General features: G+C 53.0%; 7 protein-coding genes across 7 annotated transcripts; 3 read left to right on the forward strand and 4 right to left on the reverse strand.

Moving 5' to 3' along the window:
* Nucleotides 1-44: 44 nt before the first annotated feature.
* N7510_008363 (uncharacterized protein) lies at nt 45-278 on the reverse strand (the record flags this gene model as incomplete). Its single annotated transcript, XM_056980288.1, has 1 exon — nt 45-278. The coding sequence occupies one exon, from the start codon at nt 276-278 to the stop codon at nt 45-47; it is 234 nt and encodes a 77-aa protein (XP_056830497.1).
* A 2,093-nt stretch (nt 279-2,371) lies between these two features.
* N7510_008364 (uncharacterized protein) lies at nt 2,372-3,400 on the forward strand (the record flags this gene model as incomplete). Its single annotated transcript, XM_056980289.1, has 1 exon — nt 2,372-3,400. The coding sequence occupies one exon, from the start codon at nt 2,372-2,374 to the stop codon at nt 3,398-3,400; it is 1,029 nt and encodes a 342-aa protein (XP_056830498.1).
* Nucleotides 3,401-3,849: 449 nt separating this feature from the next.
* N7510_008365 (uncharacterized protein) lies at nt 3,850-5,004 on the reverse strand (the record flags this gene model as incomplete). Its single annotated transcript, XM_056980290.1, has 2 exons — nt 3,850-4,916; nt 4,974-5,004. 2 exons carry the CDS (start codon nt 5,002-5,004, stop codon nt 3,850-3,852), a joined length of 1,098 nt encoding a protein of 365 aa, XP_056830499.1.
* Nucleotides 5,005-5,407: 403 nt separating this feature from the next.
* Nucleotides 5,408-6,214, forward strand: N7510_008366 (AAC(3) family N-acetyltransferase; the record flags this gene model as incomplete). Its single annotated transcript, XM_056980291.1, has 1 exon — nt 5,408-6,214. One exon carries the CDS (start codon nt 5,408-5,410, stop codon nt 6,212-6,214), a length of 807 nt encoding a protein of 268 aa, XP_056830500.1.
* Nucleotides 6,215-7,458: 1,244 nt separating this feature from the next.
* On the forward strand, nt 7,459-14,510 carry N7510_008367 (acetyl-CoA carboxylase ACC1; the record flags this gene model as incomplete). Its single annotated transcript, XM_056980292.1, has 4 exons — nt 7,459-7,623; nt 7,683-7,948; nt 8,001-13,662; nt 13,716-14,510. 4 exons carry the CDS (start codon nt 7,459-7,461, stop codon nt 14,508-14,510), a joined length of 6,888 nt encoding a protein of 2,295 aa, XP_056830501.1.
* A 640-nt stretch (nt 14,511-15,150) lies between these two features.
* Nucleotides 15,151-15,615, reverse strand: N7510_008368 (uncharacterized protein; the record flags this gene model as incomplete). The annotated part of the gene is made up of 1 exon (XM_056980293.1): nt 15,151-15,615. The coding sequence occupies one exon, from the start codon at nt 15,613-15,615 to the stop codon at nt 15,151-15,153; it is 465 nt and encodes a 154-aa protein (XP_056830502.1).
* Nucleotides 15,616-16,834: 1,219 nt separating this feature from the next.
* N7510_008369 (uncharacterized protein) lies at nt 16,835-20,825 on the reverse strand (the record flags this gene model as incomplete). Its single annotated transcript, XM_056980294.1, has 2 exons — nt 16,835-17,313; nt 17,537-20,825. 2 exons carry the CDS (start codon nt 20,823-20,825, stop codon nt 16,835-16,837), a joined length of 3,768 nt encoding a protein of 1,255 aa, XP_056830503.1.
* Between the last annotated feature and the right edge of the window lie 103 nt (nt 20,826-20,928).

Below are 20,928 nucleotides of genomic sequence, written 5' to 3' on the forward strand. Positions count from 1 at the left end.
TATAATCATAGTCCAGGCCTTGCATATAATTTTCTGTGGCATCTTCATTGAACACCAAGCGGCGACGAATTTTCAGCAACAATCCCCACCAGATCATGCTTCATGGCGTGAACATGGCCATCGCGCGCCGCATGGACAAACATGATTTGTCGCGACTGGCCTTGCTGATTAACGATGCTCTTCGGCATGGACATCATAACCGTAAGTCCCACATCACCGCTAAGTAGGACTGGCGGGGTGTTGGCATTGATATCAAGCACGAAGTCACTGAATGCCATGCTCACATCCAACTAAGCGCCTTCGGGAAGAGACTCATGAAGGACGTTCGAAATGCGCCCGGCTCACTTTGAATCGGCAGCAAATTCACCTTTGACAGGGATCCGGAAGTGGTCCCCGCTCGGGACGTCAGACAGAATGTACTGCCGGGGCTGGCATGAACCTAGCTCGGGAACGTAGTGGCGCACGCTAACAAATTGGCTGGAACTGTATGGTGGCAGGCCGCCCTTCCATGTTCTTGAAGGGCCGGGATTGTAGCCTTAACAATCTCTTTTTGCTGTGTGGTGAGTCCCTTGCTAGGAACTGATGTATAGGATTTATATCGAAAACAACGTGAATCCGACACGCCAGAGAAATGTCTGAGTCGGCAATTGAAGAATAGCTCTCAAATATGCTGCTGGTTGATCAGAGATCTGCCCAGCTTTGCAGGATGTCCAGTTAATTTTGAGGGTTACGAAATTGAGTGGTGGCGTTGGCCTCTGCCAATGCAACACGAGGATACCGACTCTGGCTAAATAAAAAAGACGAGAACAATTTGACAGGCAAATTGTATACAAATATATTAAAGTTGTGTTCTATCTTGCATGGTACTTTTTATCCCCTTGGGATACGTCTGTTTAACGAACTCGAAGATCCCTTTTTGCCAATTTCGCATGTTTGGCTATTCAATTCCTCGCGTCGACTCCAAGCCAGAGAGGTGTGGGGATGACCTTTTCCAAAAGAGAGTTATTGAAGCTATTTGGAGGTCCGCAATAGGCTCTCCGACACTGACACTTCGGGCACCAGCAATGTGCTATATTTATAAACAGGAACGACTTGGACAAATATCCCCAGAGATGTCGTTCGTTTCGAGGTAAGATATCACGCATCGCCTTCTTGGTGCGGGCGCTATGGGTTTGAGCCAAGGGACCTAAGCTCTAGCTCAATGGTTCCTGGGGGCCAAGTTCTTAGTGCAGCTTCGCTTTGGAGCTTGCCGTGTTGGTGGCACTCAGGATCGTTATCTACTAGGGGCCATGATGCGGCCAACTTTGCCATGGGATCATCATTGAACACTCATTAGGTGGTATCTTGGGGAGCGAGAGGCATTGAGCATCAAAATAGCTAGGCCGCCTGTTTTATCACTCAAGCTATGCAGACGTGGGCCTCTTGTGCTAGAGAGTGTATCAAAATGAGACGAATAAAATCGCCATGTGTCTGACTTTGTAGAGAAGTCAGCGCATAGGTGAAACAGCGACAGAATTCTTAACCACGACGGCAATAGTACGTAGAGAGATCGATGGAGATGAAACGGAATCAGGGGCCGGGGTCACCTAATGATTTTCCTCGTGTCTAAATTTAAATTCTTTCAGCCCCAACCCTAACTGGCCCTAAATCCGACTGACTACATAAGCTCGGGCCGGATGCGGTAGGCGGGCCAAGGGTCTGTTGGTGGCTGGTAATCCTGTGGGATCGGATCTAGGGCGTAGTTCCTGCACTATTCCACATCCACACAAGTACCCCGTCCCTAGGTTTGAAGTATCGGCATCAATGGCTCTTTTAAAGCACACATGCTCCCTCTCAGATAAATAGAAAAGGTAATTACACTGGTTGAAATTGCGGTCTTCGGGTTTTTCTTTTTGAATACGGCTTTCTACGATTAATTTTGCTTGCAATCACGACAGCGCGTTTCTCATCTTATTGCAGTCCTACATCTATTCGCTTTGGGCATTTCGTAGGAATTTTGATATTGCAGTCCGGAAGCAACACTGTCAATAAATCGCCCTTAGCCCGACTCTATACCTTCTATTCATTTTGATTGTTTTCTTTCGGCTGAACAGCAACATATCAACATGAAGTTCACTGCTTTAGTTGCGGTGGTGTCGCTTTTGACAGTTGCCCAAGGTAGCAATGCTGTATGTCCTGCGTGGTTTTGTTCAAGAAAGTATAGTTATGCTCACAGTTTAAGTCCCAGAGCTCTGTTGAAAAAGTGTCCTGGAAGGGTGCTGAAATACTATCATGGAGTGGCGTTGAAACACTGAAAGTCTCTCCACCCGTTGCCTCAAGGTCAACAGACTCGTCGCCCCCTCCATCCGTCGACTCAACTCCAACGCCTTCGATGTCCACTTCGTGCAGTACTTCGCAATCCACGTCGACTGTGAGCCCTCCGTGGACGCCCTCCGCGTCTGCCTCGCTCGTGACTTCCTCCACTAGTCCGTCTTATTCGGTGTTGACGACATCCACACCAACCAGCCTTCCCAGATCATCTACTACTTCAACTTCAGTCTCCTCTGCGGACCAAGGGTCGACTGCCACTGTACTGACTTACACCACCACCACGATCTGTCCGATGACTTCCACCATTACCTCGGATTCAAGCACGATCACTTCAACCTACAGCACACTCTCCACTATCACCGTTACCTCAACCGTTGGGGTTCCCATCACCCTGCAAACCAGTAGTAACCCTACCGCTCCTCCCTCTGAGACTACGCCTGCTCCTGAGTCTATCGTCACCTCAGTTTTCCAGGAAACTACGCCTGTTTCTGAGCATATCGTCACCTCGGTGCACCAGGAAACTGAGCCTGTTCCTGAGACTATCGTCACCTCGGTGCACCAGGAAACTACGCCTGTTCCTGAGCCTACCGTCACCTCGGTGCACCAGGAAACTACGCCTGCTCCTGAGCCAATTGTCACCCCGGTGCCGCAGGAATCTACGACTACTGTTGTGACATACGAGACGCTTACTACAAGCACTGTCACTGCCACTATTACCTCAGACTTAACCACAGTCACGTCAACATACAGCACTGTCTCCAAGGCTACCACGACTTCAACTTTGACCATTTGCAATCGGTGCGGATCTTCGGCCCCTACCGTCGCCGTTTCACAACCTGGAGCCGTCATCTCGTCTGATAGACCTTTTACTGATATACTCGTGGTTGGAAGCTCGTCCACTTTCACTCAGGTGTTTTGGACTGGAACTCCACCTGTAGCATCGACCATGACGAGCACAAGCCAGCCCAGCCCCACCATTGAGGTACCAGTTAACCCTCCAGCAGGTCACACTAATATGGCTTCATCTGTGAGCATCTCCGTTAACCTCTGGCCAATCTTGATCGCACCTCTGTTTTCCCTCATGCTATAAAAGTGCATTCACGAAGAGTCGACTATGTGTTTTATGGTTTACGTTTTGCGGTTCCTTTTCTTTTGAATTTTGAATTATGAATTATTTTTTGTTCATCTCTTCATAGATTGAAGTTCGTATCTTACCTCTTCACGCTGTGCACGTCAATTCTTTGCATAAACCGGTGATTATTGCGGCCAAGCTTATCAATAAAAAGCATTGCCAAGGCTCCAAAAAACATTAGGGAAGTGTTATTACCCGAGGCTGACGAGTCTGTCTGGCCAAATGCTAATAGAGTGCGGAAGATCATCAGAGAAAATGCAGCTATTTCCAATGCTTGAAAATAATTGCTTCTACTTTCCCAGGTCCCAAAAAAACAGCGTTTCTTAGTTGGCTCTGAATCAATAGAAAAGAGTTAATCGAGATATAATAGAACTGATTCTTCATTCAAATCTCCCTTCACTACTCATCTAGTTCAGCCTCTCCATTACTTTAAGCAAGTCAGCCATGACAGCCATAGCCGTGATTTCGCCGCCTCCACCGCCACCTTTGAGAATCAGTGGAGTATCACCGTAGCGCTTAGTATATATGCTAATAATCTGGCTCCCCTTAAGATTGGCGATAGGGTTGTCCTTGCTAAAGTGCTTTAGGCCCACCTTGATGGCCTTGGTGGGTACATCAATGCTGCCAACATACCGCACAACCTTACCCTGCTTCCGAGCCTTATCTTTCAAACTGTCCATCTGAACATCAAACCTAGGTAGCTGGTCCATAAAGTCTGCAGCAGATGGCAGCGACGCCAGCTCCACGGGAATCAGCGACTCAACAGGGAAAGAATCCGGGCTCGCAACGTCCAGACCAAGGACCCGCGCGAGGATCGTCAGCTTCCGCGCAAAATCCATGCCGTTCAAATCATCGCGCGGATCCGGCTCCGTGTGTCCTATTTCCCTGGCATGTGCCACGAGAGTGCTCCACTGCCCATCTGAGCTACCATGCGCAGGCATAAATTGGTCAAATAAGAGCGAGAGTGACCCGGACAGCACACCTTCGATCCGAATAATTTCATCACCCGTCGCTATTAGATCTCGGAGTGTTGACAACACCGGGAGGCTTCCGCCCACCGTGGCTTGGTGGTACACAAGCGCATGTCCCTGTGCCGCCGAAGCGAAAATGTCGTGCCATAGCGAAACGTTCGAGGAGAATCCTTTTTTATTAGGTGTCACCACGGATATGCCCTTCTTCAAGAAAATAGGGTACGCCTGTGCCAGAATGAGGTCGGTTGTAGTATCCACGAGAATAGCACGGCCTGGAGCAGACGCGAGGTACTCGGCCATTGCTTTTGGCGAGAGAGCGTGGCCAGTCTTGATGAGCGAAGGCGTTGCCGCGGCAGTTGTCCAGTCAGTGGCAGGGATGCTTGGCGAATCATCTTGCTTCGGAGACAACAGGGTTTGTGATGAGCGAGAGAGCAGAATGAGCTTGGGTGCATTGGGAAGTCGTCCAAGCTGTTCGAGAAAGGCACTGCCCACGCCGCCAACACCTTTTACGTGCCGTTAGCCATAGCATTGAAAATTTCGAGATATGAGAAGCAACGGACCGACAACGCCAAGATAAATGGGGCTAGCCATGAATATTATTTTTAGACTAGCTCCTTCGAGTGATAACAATGAGTTGGAGTTATAGAATATCGAAGGAGGTGATCTCAGAGAAATATATATTCACCACAGAATATGGCGGGGTTGCCGGGGAATTAGAGAAATTTTTGTCGGTTGTTGAATCAAGCTAAGCCCGCGCTGTGAGCCACCATAGTGTCAATTGCCCGCCTGCTTCAATTTTCGTCCAATTCATAAGGTGCCTAAGACCAGAAAAAGCGGTGATAGATTCTTCGAACCTGCGGAGTGGACATTCGTGCCCCAGGCCACAAGGCATACAAGCGTATGAACTCGGGGTCTGAATTAGGTTTAGCCCAGCTAGTATACATTCAGTATTCAGACCTTGACATCATTTCGTATCTCACTGTGATAAAAAAACATGAAAGCTCTCCTAGTCAAAGATCCGCTCTGCACGCGCCAGAGCCTAGCCAACGACCTCCGCACTCTAGGCATCAAAAAAGGCGAAATTATCCTCCTCCACTCCTCCCTAAGCTCCTTGGGCTGGGTCAGCGGTGGCGCCGAGACCGTTATCCACGCCCTACTCGACACCCTCAGCGACACAGGCACATTAGTAGTCCCCGCACATTCAGGAGACAACTCCGACCCCGGGAAATGGCAGAACCCCGCCGTGCCAGAAGAATGGCACGCCACGATCCGCGACACAATGCCTGGCTACGATGCACGGACTACGCACACGTGGAGAATGGGCGCTATTGCAGAGACGGTCCGAACTTGGCCTGGTGCTGTTCGGAGTGCGCATCCGCAGACTTCGTTCGCGGCTGTGGGGTGCAAGGCTGCTGAGTTAGTGGCCGATCATGCGGTTGATTGTCTTCTAGGGGAAGAGAGTCCCCTCGCCCGATTGGAGGCAGCTAATGCGCGGATCTTGTTGCTCGGTGTGGGCTTTCAACAGTGCACGGCGTTTCATTTGGCGGAATATCGTGTCTCGACTACACAGGAGGATGTTTCGTTTGCGGTTTGTACTCCTCATGGTCGAGAGTGGGTGACTATTCAGGATACAGCGCTCTCGGATGATGGGTTTGACCAACTGGGGCTAGACTTTGAGCGAGAGAGACCCGGCGTCAAAGGGACCATAGGTGGTGCGTCCGCGCGGTTGTTCTCCTTGCCCAGTGCGGTTGACTATGCTCAGTCGTGGCTGCCTAAGCATCGCTATGGGATGGCGGAGTGATGATGATCCTAAGCAGATGTTCAACTGTATAGTTTCATCTTCATGTAACCAAGTATTCCGTCGTAGTTACATCGTCTACCATAGTGGGTCCCGAAAAGCTCGCGACGGTGGCAACCAATAGGAGGCCTTCCGGCCTTCCATGTCTGTAAAAAGCGATCCCCTACCGGAAGCGGGAATCTCAACATGTTCGACAAAACGATTTCAGAGGCCACTGAACCACCATGCAAATCTTCGGAGTTTATCCTTATGATGAACAGAGGCGGCTGTCTCACTTTGGCCCCCTCATAATGATCGAGGCTGTCCAGGGTTGCCGGGTACCCCGAGCACGTCATGAGCCACAAGAGTGAGGATAGATGGTTCAATTCGTACCTAGGGTTTGTCTAGAGACCCAATGGGCGATCGATAGATTGAAAATAATATTCAATCTGCTCGTGTGAGATGTTGCTGCCGCTCCGAATCAACACAGTTCTCGGCCCGCTTGTCAAAACGGCCAGGCCGATCCGCAAGAAGATCGGAGGACGATCGGGATCGCAAGAATCCAGGGAGACCGAGTCCACCGTAGGTCCATGAGGTGTAGCAGAATAACATCGCCCTCTCCGGAGCACTACGAACGACACCATCATATAAGAAATAAAAAAAAACCGTCGTCATCACTGTCCCGACGACCTTCTCGGGCAACAAGTGAAAATGGTGGGACAGAGCCAGTGGGGCCCAACAAAGGGAGTTGGGGAAAAGCGTGCCTGTCGCAGGGGCCAGGTACCGCCCCGTACAATTTACTATGCATCGGTACTTCCACCCCAGTTGGGACTGCTCCACCCGGTGAAAATCATCCTCATCAATTTTCTCTCTCTTTTTCTTCGGGTCTTCCTGTCCGCTCTGTAATTCTACCATTATCCTTCCCCCTTCTTCGGTGAGTGGCCCAGCTGTTGCAACCCTTTGCCCGTTTGCGATCGAGTTCGGACACATTCCGCTTTTGGCCCGCGCCTTTTTTTTCTCCGCTCAACACTCGCCGTGCTTTTTCGCGTGCTAACCATCACTTTCGGTCTTCCCAGAATATCTCCCTCTCTAATTCCTGTCCGTGACAGCCCGGGCCCAGTCCGCCAATTCCCTCTTGTATATTACTGCGGACACACCTCTCCCCCTTTCCTCCCCCAACAACAGCGCTGTCAAACTCCCATTGCGCCGAAGCATCGGGGGATCCTGATCCTGCATGGGAACGGAGCACTGAAGCTTAGTCGTGCATCATGGCCGTCACAAACGGCAACACGCCAGCAAATGGCAACACGCCAGCAAATGGCCACGCCGACATCCCCTCACATTTCATCGGCGGTAACAGTCTCGAGGTTGCGCCGCCGAGCAGTGTGAAGGACTTTGTCGCTAGCAGCGATGGCCACTCCGTCATCACTTCCGTGAGTAGCAAACTTGATCTACAACGAAGCACATTGACTAATCCTCTTGCCTCGGACAGGTCCTGATCGCGAACAACGGTATCGCCGCTGTCAAGGAGATTCGATCAGTGCGGAAATGGGCCTACGAAACCTTCGGCAACGAGCGCGCCATCCAGTTCACTGTGATGGCCACTCCCGAGGATCTGCACGCCAACGCCGACTACATTCGTATGGCGGACCAATACGTGGAAGTTCCCGGTGGAACGAATAATAATAACTATGCCAACGTCGAGCTGATCGTCGATGTCGCGGAGCGGATGGACGTCCACGCCGTGTGGGCTGGATGGTAAGCATATGAGTTTTGAGAGAAAAAAAACCTAGGCTTATTCAATTCGCAGGGGTCACGCTTCGGAAAACCCGCGGTTACCGGAGTCTTTGGCGGCGTCGCCCAAGAAGATTATCTTCATCGGCCCACCTGCCTCCGCCATGCGCTCGCTGGGAGACAAAATTTCTTCCACCATTGTCGCACAGCACGCCGGTGTGCCCTGTATTCCCTGGTCCGGAACAGGTGTCGACGCAGTCAAGGTCGACAGCAATGGTATCGTGACGGTGGAAGACGACGTGTACAGCCAGGGCTGCACCTATTCCCCCGAGGAGGGTCTCGAGAAGGCCAAACAGATCGGCTTCCCCGTTATGGTCAAGGCCTCCGAAGGTGGTGGTGGCAAGGGTATTCGTAAGGTCGAAAATGAGGCAGAATTCATCTCCCTGTACAACGCTGCCGCGAACGAGATTCCCGGATCGCCCATCTTCATCATGAAGCTCGCTGGCAACGCTCGGCATTTGGAGGTCCAGCTGCTGGCCGATCAGTATGGCAATAACATCTCTCTTTTTGGCCGTGACTGCTCCGTTCAGCGCCGTCATCAGAAGATTATCGAGGAGGCGCCTGTCACCATCGCCAAACCTATCACGTTCCAGGCTATGGAGCGCGCCGCCGTCAGCCTGGGCAGGCTGGTCGGCTATGTCTCTGCCGGTACTGTCGAGTACCTGTACTCGCACGCCGACGACAAGTTTTACTTCCTCGAGCTGAATCCCCGTCTCCAAGTCGAGCACCCTACCACCGAGATGGTGTCTGGTGTCAACCTGCCCGCTGCCCAGCTCCAGATTGCCATGGGTATTCCCCTGCACCGCATTCGCGACATTCGTCTCCTCTACGGCGTTGACCCCAACACCTCCTCCAACATTGACTTCGACTTCTCCAGCGAGGAGAGCTTCAAGGTCCAGCGCCGCCCGCAGCCCAAGGGCCACACCACTGCCTGCCGTATCACCTCTGAAGATCCCGGCGAGGGCTTCAAGCCGTCTAGCGGCACCATGCACGAGCTGAACTTCCGCAGTTCGTCCAATGTTTGGGGTTACTTCTCTGTCGGTACCTCCGGTGGTATCCATAGTTTCTCTGACAGTCAGTTCGGTCACATTTTCGCCTATGGTGAGAATCGATCTGCCTCGCGCAAGCACATGGTTGTTGCCTTGAAAGAACTGAGTATTCGCGGTGACTTCCGCACAACCGTCGAGTACCTGATCAAACTTCTGGAGACCCCTGCATTCGAGGAAAACACCATCACCACCGGATGGTTGGACCAGCTGATCTCCAACAAGCTGACGGCCGAGCGACCCGACCCGATTGTGGCGGTTGTTTGCGGTGCTGTTACCAAGGCACACCTTGCCAGCGAGGCCGGCGTGGAAGAGTACCGCAAAGGTCTTGAGAAGGGCCAGGTCTCCTCCAAGGACGTCCTGAAGACCGTTTTCCCTGTGGATTTCATCTATGAAGGATCTCGCTACAAGTTCACCGCGACCCGCGCCAGCTTAGACAGCTACCACCTGTTCATCAACGGTTCCAAGTGTTCGGTCGGTGTCCGTGCTCTGGCTGACGGTGGTCTATTGGTCCTTTTGGACGGCCGCAGTCACAACGTTTACTGGAAGGAAGAGCCCGCGGCAACTCGCCTGAGCGTAGATGGAAAGACTTGCCTGCTGGAGCAGGAGAATGATCCGACCCAGCTCCGCTCTCCCTCGCCTGGTAAGCTGGTCAAGTTCACTGTGGAGAATGGAGAGCATGTCCGTGCTGGCCAGCCTTACGCCGAGGTTGAAGTCATGAAGATGTACATGCCCCTTATTGCCCAGGAGGATGGCATCGTTCAGCTCATCAAGCAGCCTGGTGCCACCCTGGAGGCCGGTGATATTCTCGGTATTCTTGCTCTGGATGATCCCTCGCGTGTCAAGCACGCTCAACCCTTCACCGGTCAGCTTCCTGATATCGGCCCGCCTCAGGTGGTCGGTAACAAGCCCCCTCAGCGTTTCTTCCTTCTGCACAGCATTCTGGAAAACATTCTTCGTGGTTTCGATAACCAGGTGATCATGGGCAGCACTCTGAATCAATTGGTGGAGGTGCTTCGCAACCCCGAGCTTCCCTACGGAGAGTGGAATGCGCAGTCTTCAGCACTGCACTCACGCATGCCCCAGAAGCTGGATGCCCAGCTGCAGAACGTGGTCGACCGCGCCAAGGTTCGCAAAGCCGAATTTCCCGCCAAGCAGCTTCAGAAGACCATTATGCGCTTCATTGAGGATAATGTGAACCCGGCCGACGCGGAGATCCTGAAGACCACTCTTCTCCCTCTGGTGCAGGTCATCAACAAGTACATGGATGGCCTCAAGACTAACGAGTACAATGTCTTCATTGGTTTGCTGGAGCAGTACTACGATGTCGAGAAGTTGTTCTGCACGCGTAACGTCCGCGATGAGGACGTCATTCTGAAGCTCCGTGAGGAGAACAAGGACGACATCACCAGCGTTACCCACACCGTCCTTTCTCATAGCCGCATCGGATCGAAGAACAACCTCGTCCTTGCCATTTTAGATATGTACCGTCCGAACCAGCCCAACATTGGCAATGTTGGCAAGCACTTCAAGGCTATTTTGCAGAAGCTGACTGAGCTGGACTCGCGCTCCGCGGCCAAAGTTACCCTCAAGGCTCGTGAGGTCCTCATTCAGTGTGCGCTGCCATCCCTGGAGGAACGCCTGTCCCAAATGGAGCACATTCTGCGATCGTCGGTCGTCGAGTCCCGCTACGGTGAGACTGGATGGGACCACCGTGAACCTGATTTCCAAGTTCTGAAGGAGGTCGTCGATTCCAAGTACACCGTCTTCGATGTTCTTCCACGTTTCTTCGTTCACCAGGATCCTTGGGTCACTCTCGCTGCCTTGGAGGTCTACGTGCGCCGTGCCTATCGTGCCTACACTCTCAAGGGCATTGACTACAGCGCTTCGGCCGAGCCGCCTTTTTTGACCTGGGAATTCACTCTCAGCAGGGTGGGTCAGCCCGAGTTTGGCCCCGTCTCGTCGACCCAGCCTTCAGCCCCTGGTACACCCACTGCCGAATCGAACCCTTACAAGCGCATCGGCTCGTTTAGTGATATGTCCAACCTCAATGACCCAGCTGGTGATCCTGTCCGCAAGGGTGTTATCATCCCTGTGCAGTACCTAGAGGATGCGGAAGAGTATCTTTCCAAGGCATTGGAAGCCTTCCCTCGCGCCGGCTCTAAGGCCAAACGTCCCAGTGAACATAGTCTGCTGGCCAACCTGGAGGGCAAGCGCCGCCCGTCTTCCAAGGTGGAATCTGACAGCGACCTCACTGGCGTCCTCAACATCGCCATTCGTGACGTTGAGGACCAGGATGACTCGCAGATCGTTGCTCAAATGCAGCAGCTGCTGGCTGACACCAAGGAGGAGCTGCTCGCTCGCCGCATCCGCCGTGTCACCTTCATCTGTGGACGCAACGGTTTCTACCCTGGCTACTTCACCTTCCGCGGCCCCAGCTACCTGGAAGATGAGAGCATCCGCCACAATGAGCCCGCCACGGCCTTCCAACTGGAGCTGACTCGCCTGTCCAAATTCAACATCAAGCCTGTCTTCACCGAGAACCGCAATCTTCACGTCTACGAGGCGATTGGCAAGGGTCCCGAGAATGACAAGGCCGTTGATAAGCGTTACTTTGTTCGTGCGGTGGTGCGCCCCGGTCGCCTGCGTGATGATATTCCTACTGCAGAATACCTAATCTCGGAAGCCGATCGATTGATGAATGACATTCTGGCTGCATTGGAGATTATCGGCAACAACAACTCCGATCTAAACCACATCTTCATTAACTTCTCGCCTGTGTTCAATCTGCAGCCCATCGATGTTGAGCAAGCGCTGGCTGGATTCCTTGACCGCTTCGGCCGCCGTCTGTGGCGCCTTCGCATCACCGGTGCTGAGATCCGTATCCTTTGCACTGACCCGTCCACAGGGATGCCCTACCCGCTGCGTGTGATCATCACCAACACCTATGGATTCATCATTCAGGTTGAGCTGTACATTGAGCGCAAGTCCGAGAAGGGCGAGTGGGTCTTCCAGAGCATCGGCGGCACCAACAAGCTCGGCTCCATGCACATGCGGCCTGTCACCACGCCCTACCCAACCAAGGAGTGGCTGCAGCCCAAGCGATACAAGGCTCACATCATGGGAACTCAGTACGTGTACGATTTCCCTGAGCTTTTCCGCCAGGCTTTCCAGAACAGCTGGACCAAGGTCGCTGAGAAGATCCCGTCGCTTGCCGACAAGCGGCCTCCAGTTGGCGAGTGCATTGACTACAATGAGCTCGTCCTGGATGACACGGATAATCTAGTTGAGGTGTCCCGTGAGCCCGGTACCAACGCCCACGGTATGGTCGGATGGCTCGTCACGGCCCGGACCCCCGAGTACCCCCGTGGCCGGCGGTTCATCATCGTTGCCAACGACATCACCTTCCAGACTGGTACGTTCGGTCCCCAGGAAGACAAATTCTTCCACAAGTGCACAGAACTGGCTCGCAAGCTTGGCATCCCGCGTATCTACCTGTCTGCCAACTCCGGTGCTCGCATTGGTCTTGCCGACGAACTGATCCCCTACTTCTCTGTTGCCTGGAACGACCCCGCGAAGCCAGAGGCTGGATTCAAGTACCTGTACCTCACCCCCGAGGTCAAGAAGCGCTTCGATGCCAGCAAGAAGAAGGAGGTCATCACCGAGCTCATCAACGAAAATGGCGAGGAGCGCCACAAGATCACCACTATCATTGGTGCTCGCGAAGGCTTGGGTGTTGAGTGTCTGAAGGGATCTGGTCTGATTGCGGGCGCCACCTCCAAGGCCTACGAGGACATTTTCACCATTACTCTGGTGACTTGCCGCTCCGTCGGTATTGGTGCGTACCTGGTCCGTCTGGGCCAGAGAGCCATCCAGGTCGAGGGCCAACCGATCATCCTGACCGGTGCCCCGGCTATCAACAAGCTATTGGGTCGCGAGGTGTACACCTCCAACCTGCAGCTCGGTGGCACGCAGATCATGTACAAGAATGGCGTGTCGCACATGACTGCCAACGATGACTTCGAGGGTGTGCAGAAGATTGTCGAGTGGATGTCCTTCGTTCCCGACAAGAAGAACTCTCCGATCCCCATACGCCCCTGGGCCGATGACTGGGACCGCGATGTGGCCTATTACCCTCCTGCCAAGCAGACCTACGATGTGCGCTGGCTCATCAACGGCAAGGAAGACGCCGACGGATTTCTTCCCGGTCTGTTCGACCGAGACTCTTTCGAGGAAGCTCTCGGTGGCTGGGCCCGGACTGTGGTTGTTGGTCGCGCCCGCCTCGGCGGTATCCCCATCGGTGTGATTGCGGTCGAGACGCGCTCAGTGGAGAACGTCACCCCGGCCGACCCTGCCAACCCCGACTCCATGGAGATGATCACCACCGAGGCCGGTGGCGTCTGGTATCCCAACTCGGCGTACAAGACCGCCCAGGCTCTGCGTGACTTCAACAATGGCGAGCAGCTTCCTGTTATGATCCTCGCCAACTGGAGAGGTTTCTCTGGTGGTCAGCGCGACATGTACAACGAGGTGCTCAAGTACGGCTCCTACATTGTCGACGCCCTGGTCAAATACGAACAGCCCATTTTCGTCTATATCCCTCCGTTCGGCGAGCTCCGTGGTGGATCATGGGTAAGTTCTTCTCGTCTTTTTCTATATTTTACTTTACTAACGTTATTCCCTAGGTCGTGATCGATCCCACCATCAACCCGGACCAGATGGAAATGTACGCCGACGAAGACGCCCGCGGCGGTGTCCTCGAGCCCGAGGGCATCGTGGGTCTCAAGTACCGTCGCGACAAGCAGCTCGACACGATGGCCCGTCTGGATGCTACCTACGGCGAGCTGCGCCGGTCCTTGGAGGACTCATCTCTCAGCAAGGACCAGCTGTCAATCGTCAAGACCAAGATGGCACAGCGCGAGGAGCAGCTTCTGCCGGTGTACCTCCAGATCGCACTCCAATTCGCCGACCTGCACGACCGCGCCGGCCGCATGCAAGCCAAGAACACGATCCGCCAGCCCCTCCGCTGGCAAAATTCCCGTCGCTTCTTCTACTGGCGTCTCCGCCGCCGTCTGAGCGAGGAGCTCATCGTCAAGCGCATGATGGCGGCATCATCCTCGCCCGTCGCTACCCGCAACGGTGCCTCGGGCGCGATTCCCTCCTCTGGTAGCAGCGCCCAACCCGGACCCCAGGAGGCGTCGTCTGCTCGCGCGACCCATCTGCGCACGCTGCACGCCTGGACTGGTCTGCTCGATAAAGAACTCGAGCACGATGACCACAAGGTTGCGGTGTGGTATGAGGAGAACAAGAAGCTCGTCCAGACGAAGGTTGAGGCTCTGCGAACAGAGGGCGTCGCCTCTGACGTGGCACAGCTATTGATCGGAAACAAGGAGGGCGGTCTGCGTGGTGTGCAGCAGGTGCTGAGCATGTTGCCTGTTGAGGAGCGCGAGGCTGTTCTGAAGTACCTCGGCTCTGGATAGAGGATGGATGAGATAGTGGTTCATACTTCTGCTCTCTTCTCTTCCCTGTTCATTTTTCTTTTATTCACTCTCTGTCTTATGAATTATGTTGTTTGCGTCATCCAGAATGCACGGTGTTTTTGAGTTCTTTTTTCCCTGTTGTCTGTCTGTTTGGAAACAAGTATTATACATTTTTTTCTTCTAGGAGTTGTTAATAATAACAATCGATTCAAGTATGTACTACAATGCTACCTGACAGTATACTGGTGGCGAAAATGGTCACTTTCGCCGTCCCAGTAATTTAGAGGAAAGTAAACATAGGCTCATCCCGACAAGACTGCATACAAACCTGTTGGATGTATGTTAAAAGACTGCAGGGGAGCGAATTGAAACTACCTAGGGATTGGACATAGCACAAAGGGACGAGTTAAGAGTTAAGCTAGGCAGAAGCTATGGTATGGAAAATCACTACATGTCTCCAATGCTAAAATGATACTGGTTACATATCAGAACCTTCTGTGAAGTCTTCATAGGGCACAAATGAAATACTAGCTCCCGGAAAACGTCCAACATTTGAGTTCCTTTCTGCCTATTATTAACTGCCCCCCTCCTATGTAGTTCCTCGATAAAAATTCCATTCCACCATCATTCTCTTCTATTTCTATTCCTGGATCTCAACAAAAACGAACTGCTCATTCGGACTCTGATCCCACTTGGCAAGTTGCAGCTGACGATCCTCATTGACACGCAAAAAGTAACCAGATTCCTGCTCAACGAGCTCATACTTGTTGTCACCAACAAGCTCGGGCCTGTAGAACTGAGAATCATGGCTCAGAAAGCAAGTCGTTCCTTCCTCAGTACCACAGTTGATAAACCTGTTAGAAAGGTCGTAGATATAAAAGTATTCTGGCAACTCATTGCTTGCGGTGGCGTTCCAGACCTGGGTGTTGTCGTCGTGGGCGTTGTCTTCGAAAAGGATGGAATCAGACTCCTTGTCCATAGTCCTGGAAAGGACCAGAGAGGAACTAAGGGCGGCGGAGCCGATTTGGTAGGTTCCCGATTTGTAGAGGCTGAAGGCTGAGTGGGAGAGAGCTGCAAGGAGACCGAGAACTTGGGAAGTCTTCATCTTGGACGAAGGAACGTAAATTTGAACTTGGAACGTAGGTCAAGAGAGAGATTTTGTGGAGATTTTTTGATCCTTGCGGAACTTGAGATGGAGGCTGTAGGCAACGGGTGTCTTTAGAATTTATGGGTGTTTTACCTATGATGAGATGACAGGACAATAGCTTGGAATCTCGCGGCCGATCATCCTCGAACTATTAATATGCACATTTGTGATATTGTATGCAATGCGAGTTCGGTTTGTATTGCCAGTGGCGGATCCCTAAGTAAGACACCAAATAACAACCCTGTTCACATAACTCCAAGATTACCAATATATTGGATTTAACGTTAGGGTTGCCTTCAACTGTGCTTGTTGTTGCACTTGGGCAAATCATCAATGACTGACACCAGAAACGATCTACAACCCCAAGTAAAACAACCGTGGATTACGCATTGCAGATCCATTCGAGGGACAACGGAACTGCTTGAACAATGGGCTATTCCAATCTCGTTTTTTCGATCTCCTTCCCAAAGAGGACGTAGATCTTTGACATGGGGTTGTGCTAGGGCTATACCCCGGGCTGTGCCCTCAACAAGACCCTGGCGGGATTAAAATTAACGAAAGCTAGATAAAGCGGACCAGGCGCAACTACTGCATATGTTGAAACTTCAGGCTTTGTTCGGTGCAATGGAGGGCCTGTACGTGGTAATTGAGCTTATCAGCCTATGTCGGTTACAGAGTTGACCCACTTCCCTATGAACAGGTCCCTGATCGACAGGGCAGGCCATCCACGCTAGGCGAAATGCGTTTGCAAATTCCGATCGAGAATTCATCACAATACCTGACAAGTTCATGCGACCAGTGGGAATGCTCAGGGGGTGGCCGGTTATGCGAGAGGAGGGGGGTTTTGTGTGATGTACAAATCTACGATAGCCAACTATTCATCCGGACAGGAAGACTAGAGATGATTTGAAATATTATCCAAAATTGCACGAAAAAAGTAGAAGACAGAGACAAGAAACACAAATTGCATCAATAACAAGTCATGCCACGCCGAGTTTCCGGGTATATGTATTTATATATGTAATCGCATCGCATCGCAATCAAATCAATCATGATCCACGCACATCATATCATATCATATCATATCAATTGAAACCAATTGCAAATTCTTTTTTTGCAAAGAAAACAACACACTCATATTCGTAACAAAAATCCCTCCCCACAAGCCTGCCCAAGCCTAAGCAAGCTGCCGTTCAATATTCCTCGGTCCAGTAAGCAACGGCGGCATAGGCACAGGACGACGATACAAGGGGCCATGCGGATTCGGTGGAGGCGGTGGGGGAGGCGGAGGGCGGGCATAACCTATGCCCTGGTGGTGGTGAGGCGGAGAAGGCATGGGATGGCCTTGGCCTTGGGCCGGGTGAGGTGACAGAGCCAGTCGATTAAACTCATCGGGTAAATGCTGGGCTTGGTAGCGGGCGTGCTGCTGGTACTGAGCTGCTGACAGCGGCGGCTGCGAGCCGGCGAACGCGGTAGAGCGGACGGGGGCGCCGGGAAGAGAGATAGCCGAGGCCTTTAGCGTGCGTACGATGTCGTCGAAGGTCACCTCCATCGGTGTGATGTAGGTGGTGTTGCTCTTTTCGGACCAAGCGAGGACGTGGCCGCAGACTCGGCCGGTTGATCTGTCGAAGACCCATGCGCCGGAGTCGCCGGGGGCTGGGTAGATAGTATGTTAGCATCTCCATTTACTCGATACGAACGAGCGATGAAGTCAACAGGTATGTTTTCTTAACGGGTTATCGCGTTAAAGGAAGGAATGGAGGAGGCATGAGGACAAGACGGGGAATCAATCATGACAACAAAGAAAAAGAAACAAAAAGGGTATCTAATTAAGAATCGTAGAGACATAAACATGTGCCCGTCTCGGTGAGTCTCTTACCTCCAAAGTTCCCATTGACGCAAAAGCTCGTCGAAAAGGAGTGTCGGCCATGCAATTTGACCAGGGTCATCGCCTTAGATATCTTGCCCGTCTGCAGCCCGCTTGTCCGTCCGCAGCAGTGAACATACAGGCCGCCTAGATCCTCCATGCGGGCTACTTGGTTGAGAAATATAGGCTGAGAATGCGTCATCGAGCCCGGACGATTGTCGAGGATGATGTTGCGGGGATCCATGCGTGCATCGTCGACTTTGATAAGAGCCCAGTCGATTTCATGCTTGAGGCCTTTCCGCGTCCAGCGTCGAACGCCGGAGGAAGCGTGTACATAGCCCAACGAATGGGATGCGAGATGTTCATCGTCGCGGTCTTCGATGGACGGGAAGAAGTCTTCGTGTACGTCGTCAATGGCGGGTTGTGTGACAAGGAGACGAGGCTCTTCGCCAGGTTCAATGCCGGCCGTGTCGCCAATCGATGCTGTGTCATCATCGTCGTTGTCCTCGCCTTCGACCGACTCTTCGTCCGATGAATCCTCGTCCGAAAGCCAGAACTCGTCGTAGCTGGCATCAAGACTTTGCGACAGAGACGCGTCGTCATCGTCTTCAAAGTCCGAGATTTCAAGCTCTAGCTTCGTTTCCGGTCGGTCGTCTTCAACATAAGTGTGTATAAAATCCGGGTGCGAAATACCAGAGGAATCGCGAGACCTGTTGGCAGCTGATCGAGATGGATCGTCGGCACTATTATCGTCTTCATCGTCACTGGGGGCCTCGAGCATATGATGGACCGTCAGGCCGTACGGTAGGCCATCCACAAGGACAGCACCGCCGTAAGAAACCGGGGGCAGGTGTTCTTCATTTTGAAAGGCGCCGATCGATGCACCACAGAGAGGCCGTTGCTGGTAGCAGGGATTGAGTTCCCGCTGACGAAAGGGCGTTTCGTTCGACCCATTGGGGCGGGTCTTGGCCGGCCTCCGGCGCTTCTTGGGAACCTTGGATCGTTCAATGTCTCCCCGGAGAACGATCAAGTCCCAATCATCCCGTCCCAGAGGGAAATGTTTCTTCAACGCAGACCGAACTTTCTTCACACTGGCGCAAGTTACGCAAATGGTTGTTCGAGCCGTCTCGGGAGACTCGCCAGTCATCATAAGGGTCGCGCCACACGATTCACTAGACTCCTTCAAGATCTTCTGTAGAAGCCGGCTCAATCGGGGCATCATTTGGAAGTTCCATTCCTGGAGATGGTCGTCGGGGATATCGAGGTCTGGGAGTCGCCTAACGGTACGCTTCTTCTTCAGCGCGTCGGTCGGAGTCTTCTCGACTGTGACCGCGCTACTCCAGTCATCTGCGGGTATAGTGGGAAGCTGCTTGTCCAAATGCGCAGAAGGTTGGTACAGGCTCGTCTTTTCGGGCACAGCAGGCTCGGGGGTTGGAACGAGCGCAAGCGGGAGATAGTCATTCAGTTCCTCGGGACGAGGCGCTGAGAATATATCAATCTGGGAGCATGACCACATGATCTTGCAGATAGTATAGAGGAAGTTCATCGAGAAGGCAAATGTCCCGTCGGGCTCGGACAAATCGAGAACTGGGTAGTGATATATTTGAGGAATTCGGAGTTGGAGGTCGCTCATGCCTTGGGTGGAAAGATGAAAGTTGGGCGCATCAAGACACAGTTGCACAGCCTGGAGGTAGGCACTGCCGCACTTGGGGCCAAGCTTCTTGACATAGAGGTCCTCAACGCGGTGCTTGAACCAAGAGCGATCGTACTTCATCTTCCACAGGCGACCAATGGGCGCCCACAGTCCAATTTCCAACAGAACCAAGCCAAGGGAATAGAGATCATAGGCCCAAGCGCCATCATCTTCCAGCGACCTCTTGTCCTCGGGATGGCGGTACATAGCCGTAGCAAGGGGCTCGGGGGTCGGTCCATCGCCAGAGAAGCGTGCTGGGGTGGTGAGGTATGGTCGACGAAGATCAGGGGCGAGACCACTCTCGTCGTTGTTGGCATCGATGCGGCCAGGGAAGAAGATCACATTGCTGCTGTTGATATTTCCATGCACGGCGTTCTGGCTTCTCATATGCAGAGCTGACATCAAGAGATCATACGCCAGGCGGAATCGAGTCTCCAGATTAGGCACTCGTTTTTCACGATAATCCTCTGCGGACGGCAGAAGCGCCACGAGGGGCTTGGGTTTCAACTCCCTCAGTAAATCGCTTGGGTTTTGAAGAAATGGGAAATAGTCGACAGGCATCTGATAGAGAAACGCATAGCGAGCGTTGGGCCGGTCAACGGTGTACCCCAAAAACCGCAGCAGTCCTAAGTGGGCCACGCGAGCATTTTGCAGCAGCTGTTCCACCGACTGCTGCAGCTTTTCTATCCGAGAACTCTTGGAGTCTGTCTGGTTTTGTGCCATCATGGGCATGAACTCAACCAACACGGAGACATGCGATTCCTTGCTGAATTGGAGAGACGGCACTGCCGAAGCCTTCAGGCGACCAATGGCGCGCGAGTTCGACGATGCGGCAACGGCCTCATATGGTGGGGGACTGGGATCCTGGGCGGCACCGAAGAGTTGCAATGCGGATTGATCAATGACGAGATCCTTCGACGGCACGAACGGGTTGGTGGCATCGCGCAGAGGGGCTGAAGTTGGGGGATATGAGAAGGGATCGAGTATTTGGGCGGATTTCTCCTTTAATTCCGAGAACGAGCCATGTGAAGAGGCGTAGGGGGAGGCAGGATTCCGCGTCCGACGCGCGGCAGCGCTCACGCGACTTGAGGACATACTCGAGGCCATTGTACGGCGCGAGCGAGAAAGGTCGTAGAGAGTATCAATGCAGGCCGTCAGGTCGCTCAGGATCGTCTTCGAGCGGCTGATATCGGCGTCGGTCCACTGGGTTTTGAGGGGCAGGCTGCTGAGAGCGTCCTTGGAGTCGACCTTGCTTTCCTTCGAGGACAGAATAACCGGCGCTGTTTCGATGTGCTGCACTCGTTCTGCCTCGTTGAGCAGATCCTGAATGGAAGACATGACGCTCTCTACCACATCACTAAAGCCCGCAGCTGTCAGCGACTCGTCGATGTCATTCGGCTGGGCGGCGCTGGCGTCGCTCCAGTCCAGGCCCCAGGCCAGCAGCCGATCTCTTTGTTTCTGGAAACTCTGGTGTAAGGCAACGAGCTCCGGGTCGTCGAGGGCTTTGGAGGCAGTCGTGACGCTCTCGCAGGAGGTCTTGGTATCGGTGTACAGCTTCGTGAGACGCCGCTGGAGGAAGCCGCCTCCTCCATGGCGGAGGACGGACATTATGGTGGGCGATGCGGGAAGGGACTGTATTCGGGGAGGGAGGGGATCTCGCGAAGAAGAATTAGCAACCCATTGCGGGGAGGAGATGAATGCTGAAGGCAAG

The sequence above is a fragment of the Penicillium lagena genome, assembly GCF_028827675.1.
Source record: "Penicillium lagena strain IBT 129212 chromosome Unknown utg000006l_segment0_segment0, whole genome shotgun sequence".
In the NCBI taxonomy this organism is placed as follows: Eukaryota; Fungi; Ascomycota; class Eurotiomycetes; order Eurotiales; family Aspergillaceae; genus Penicillium; species Penicillium lagena.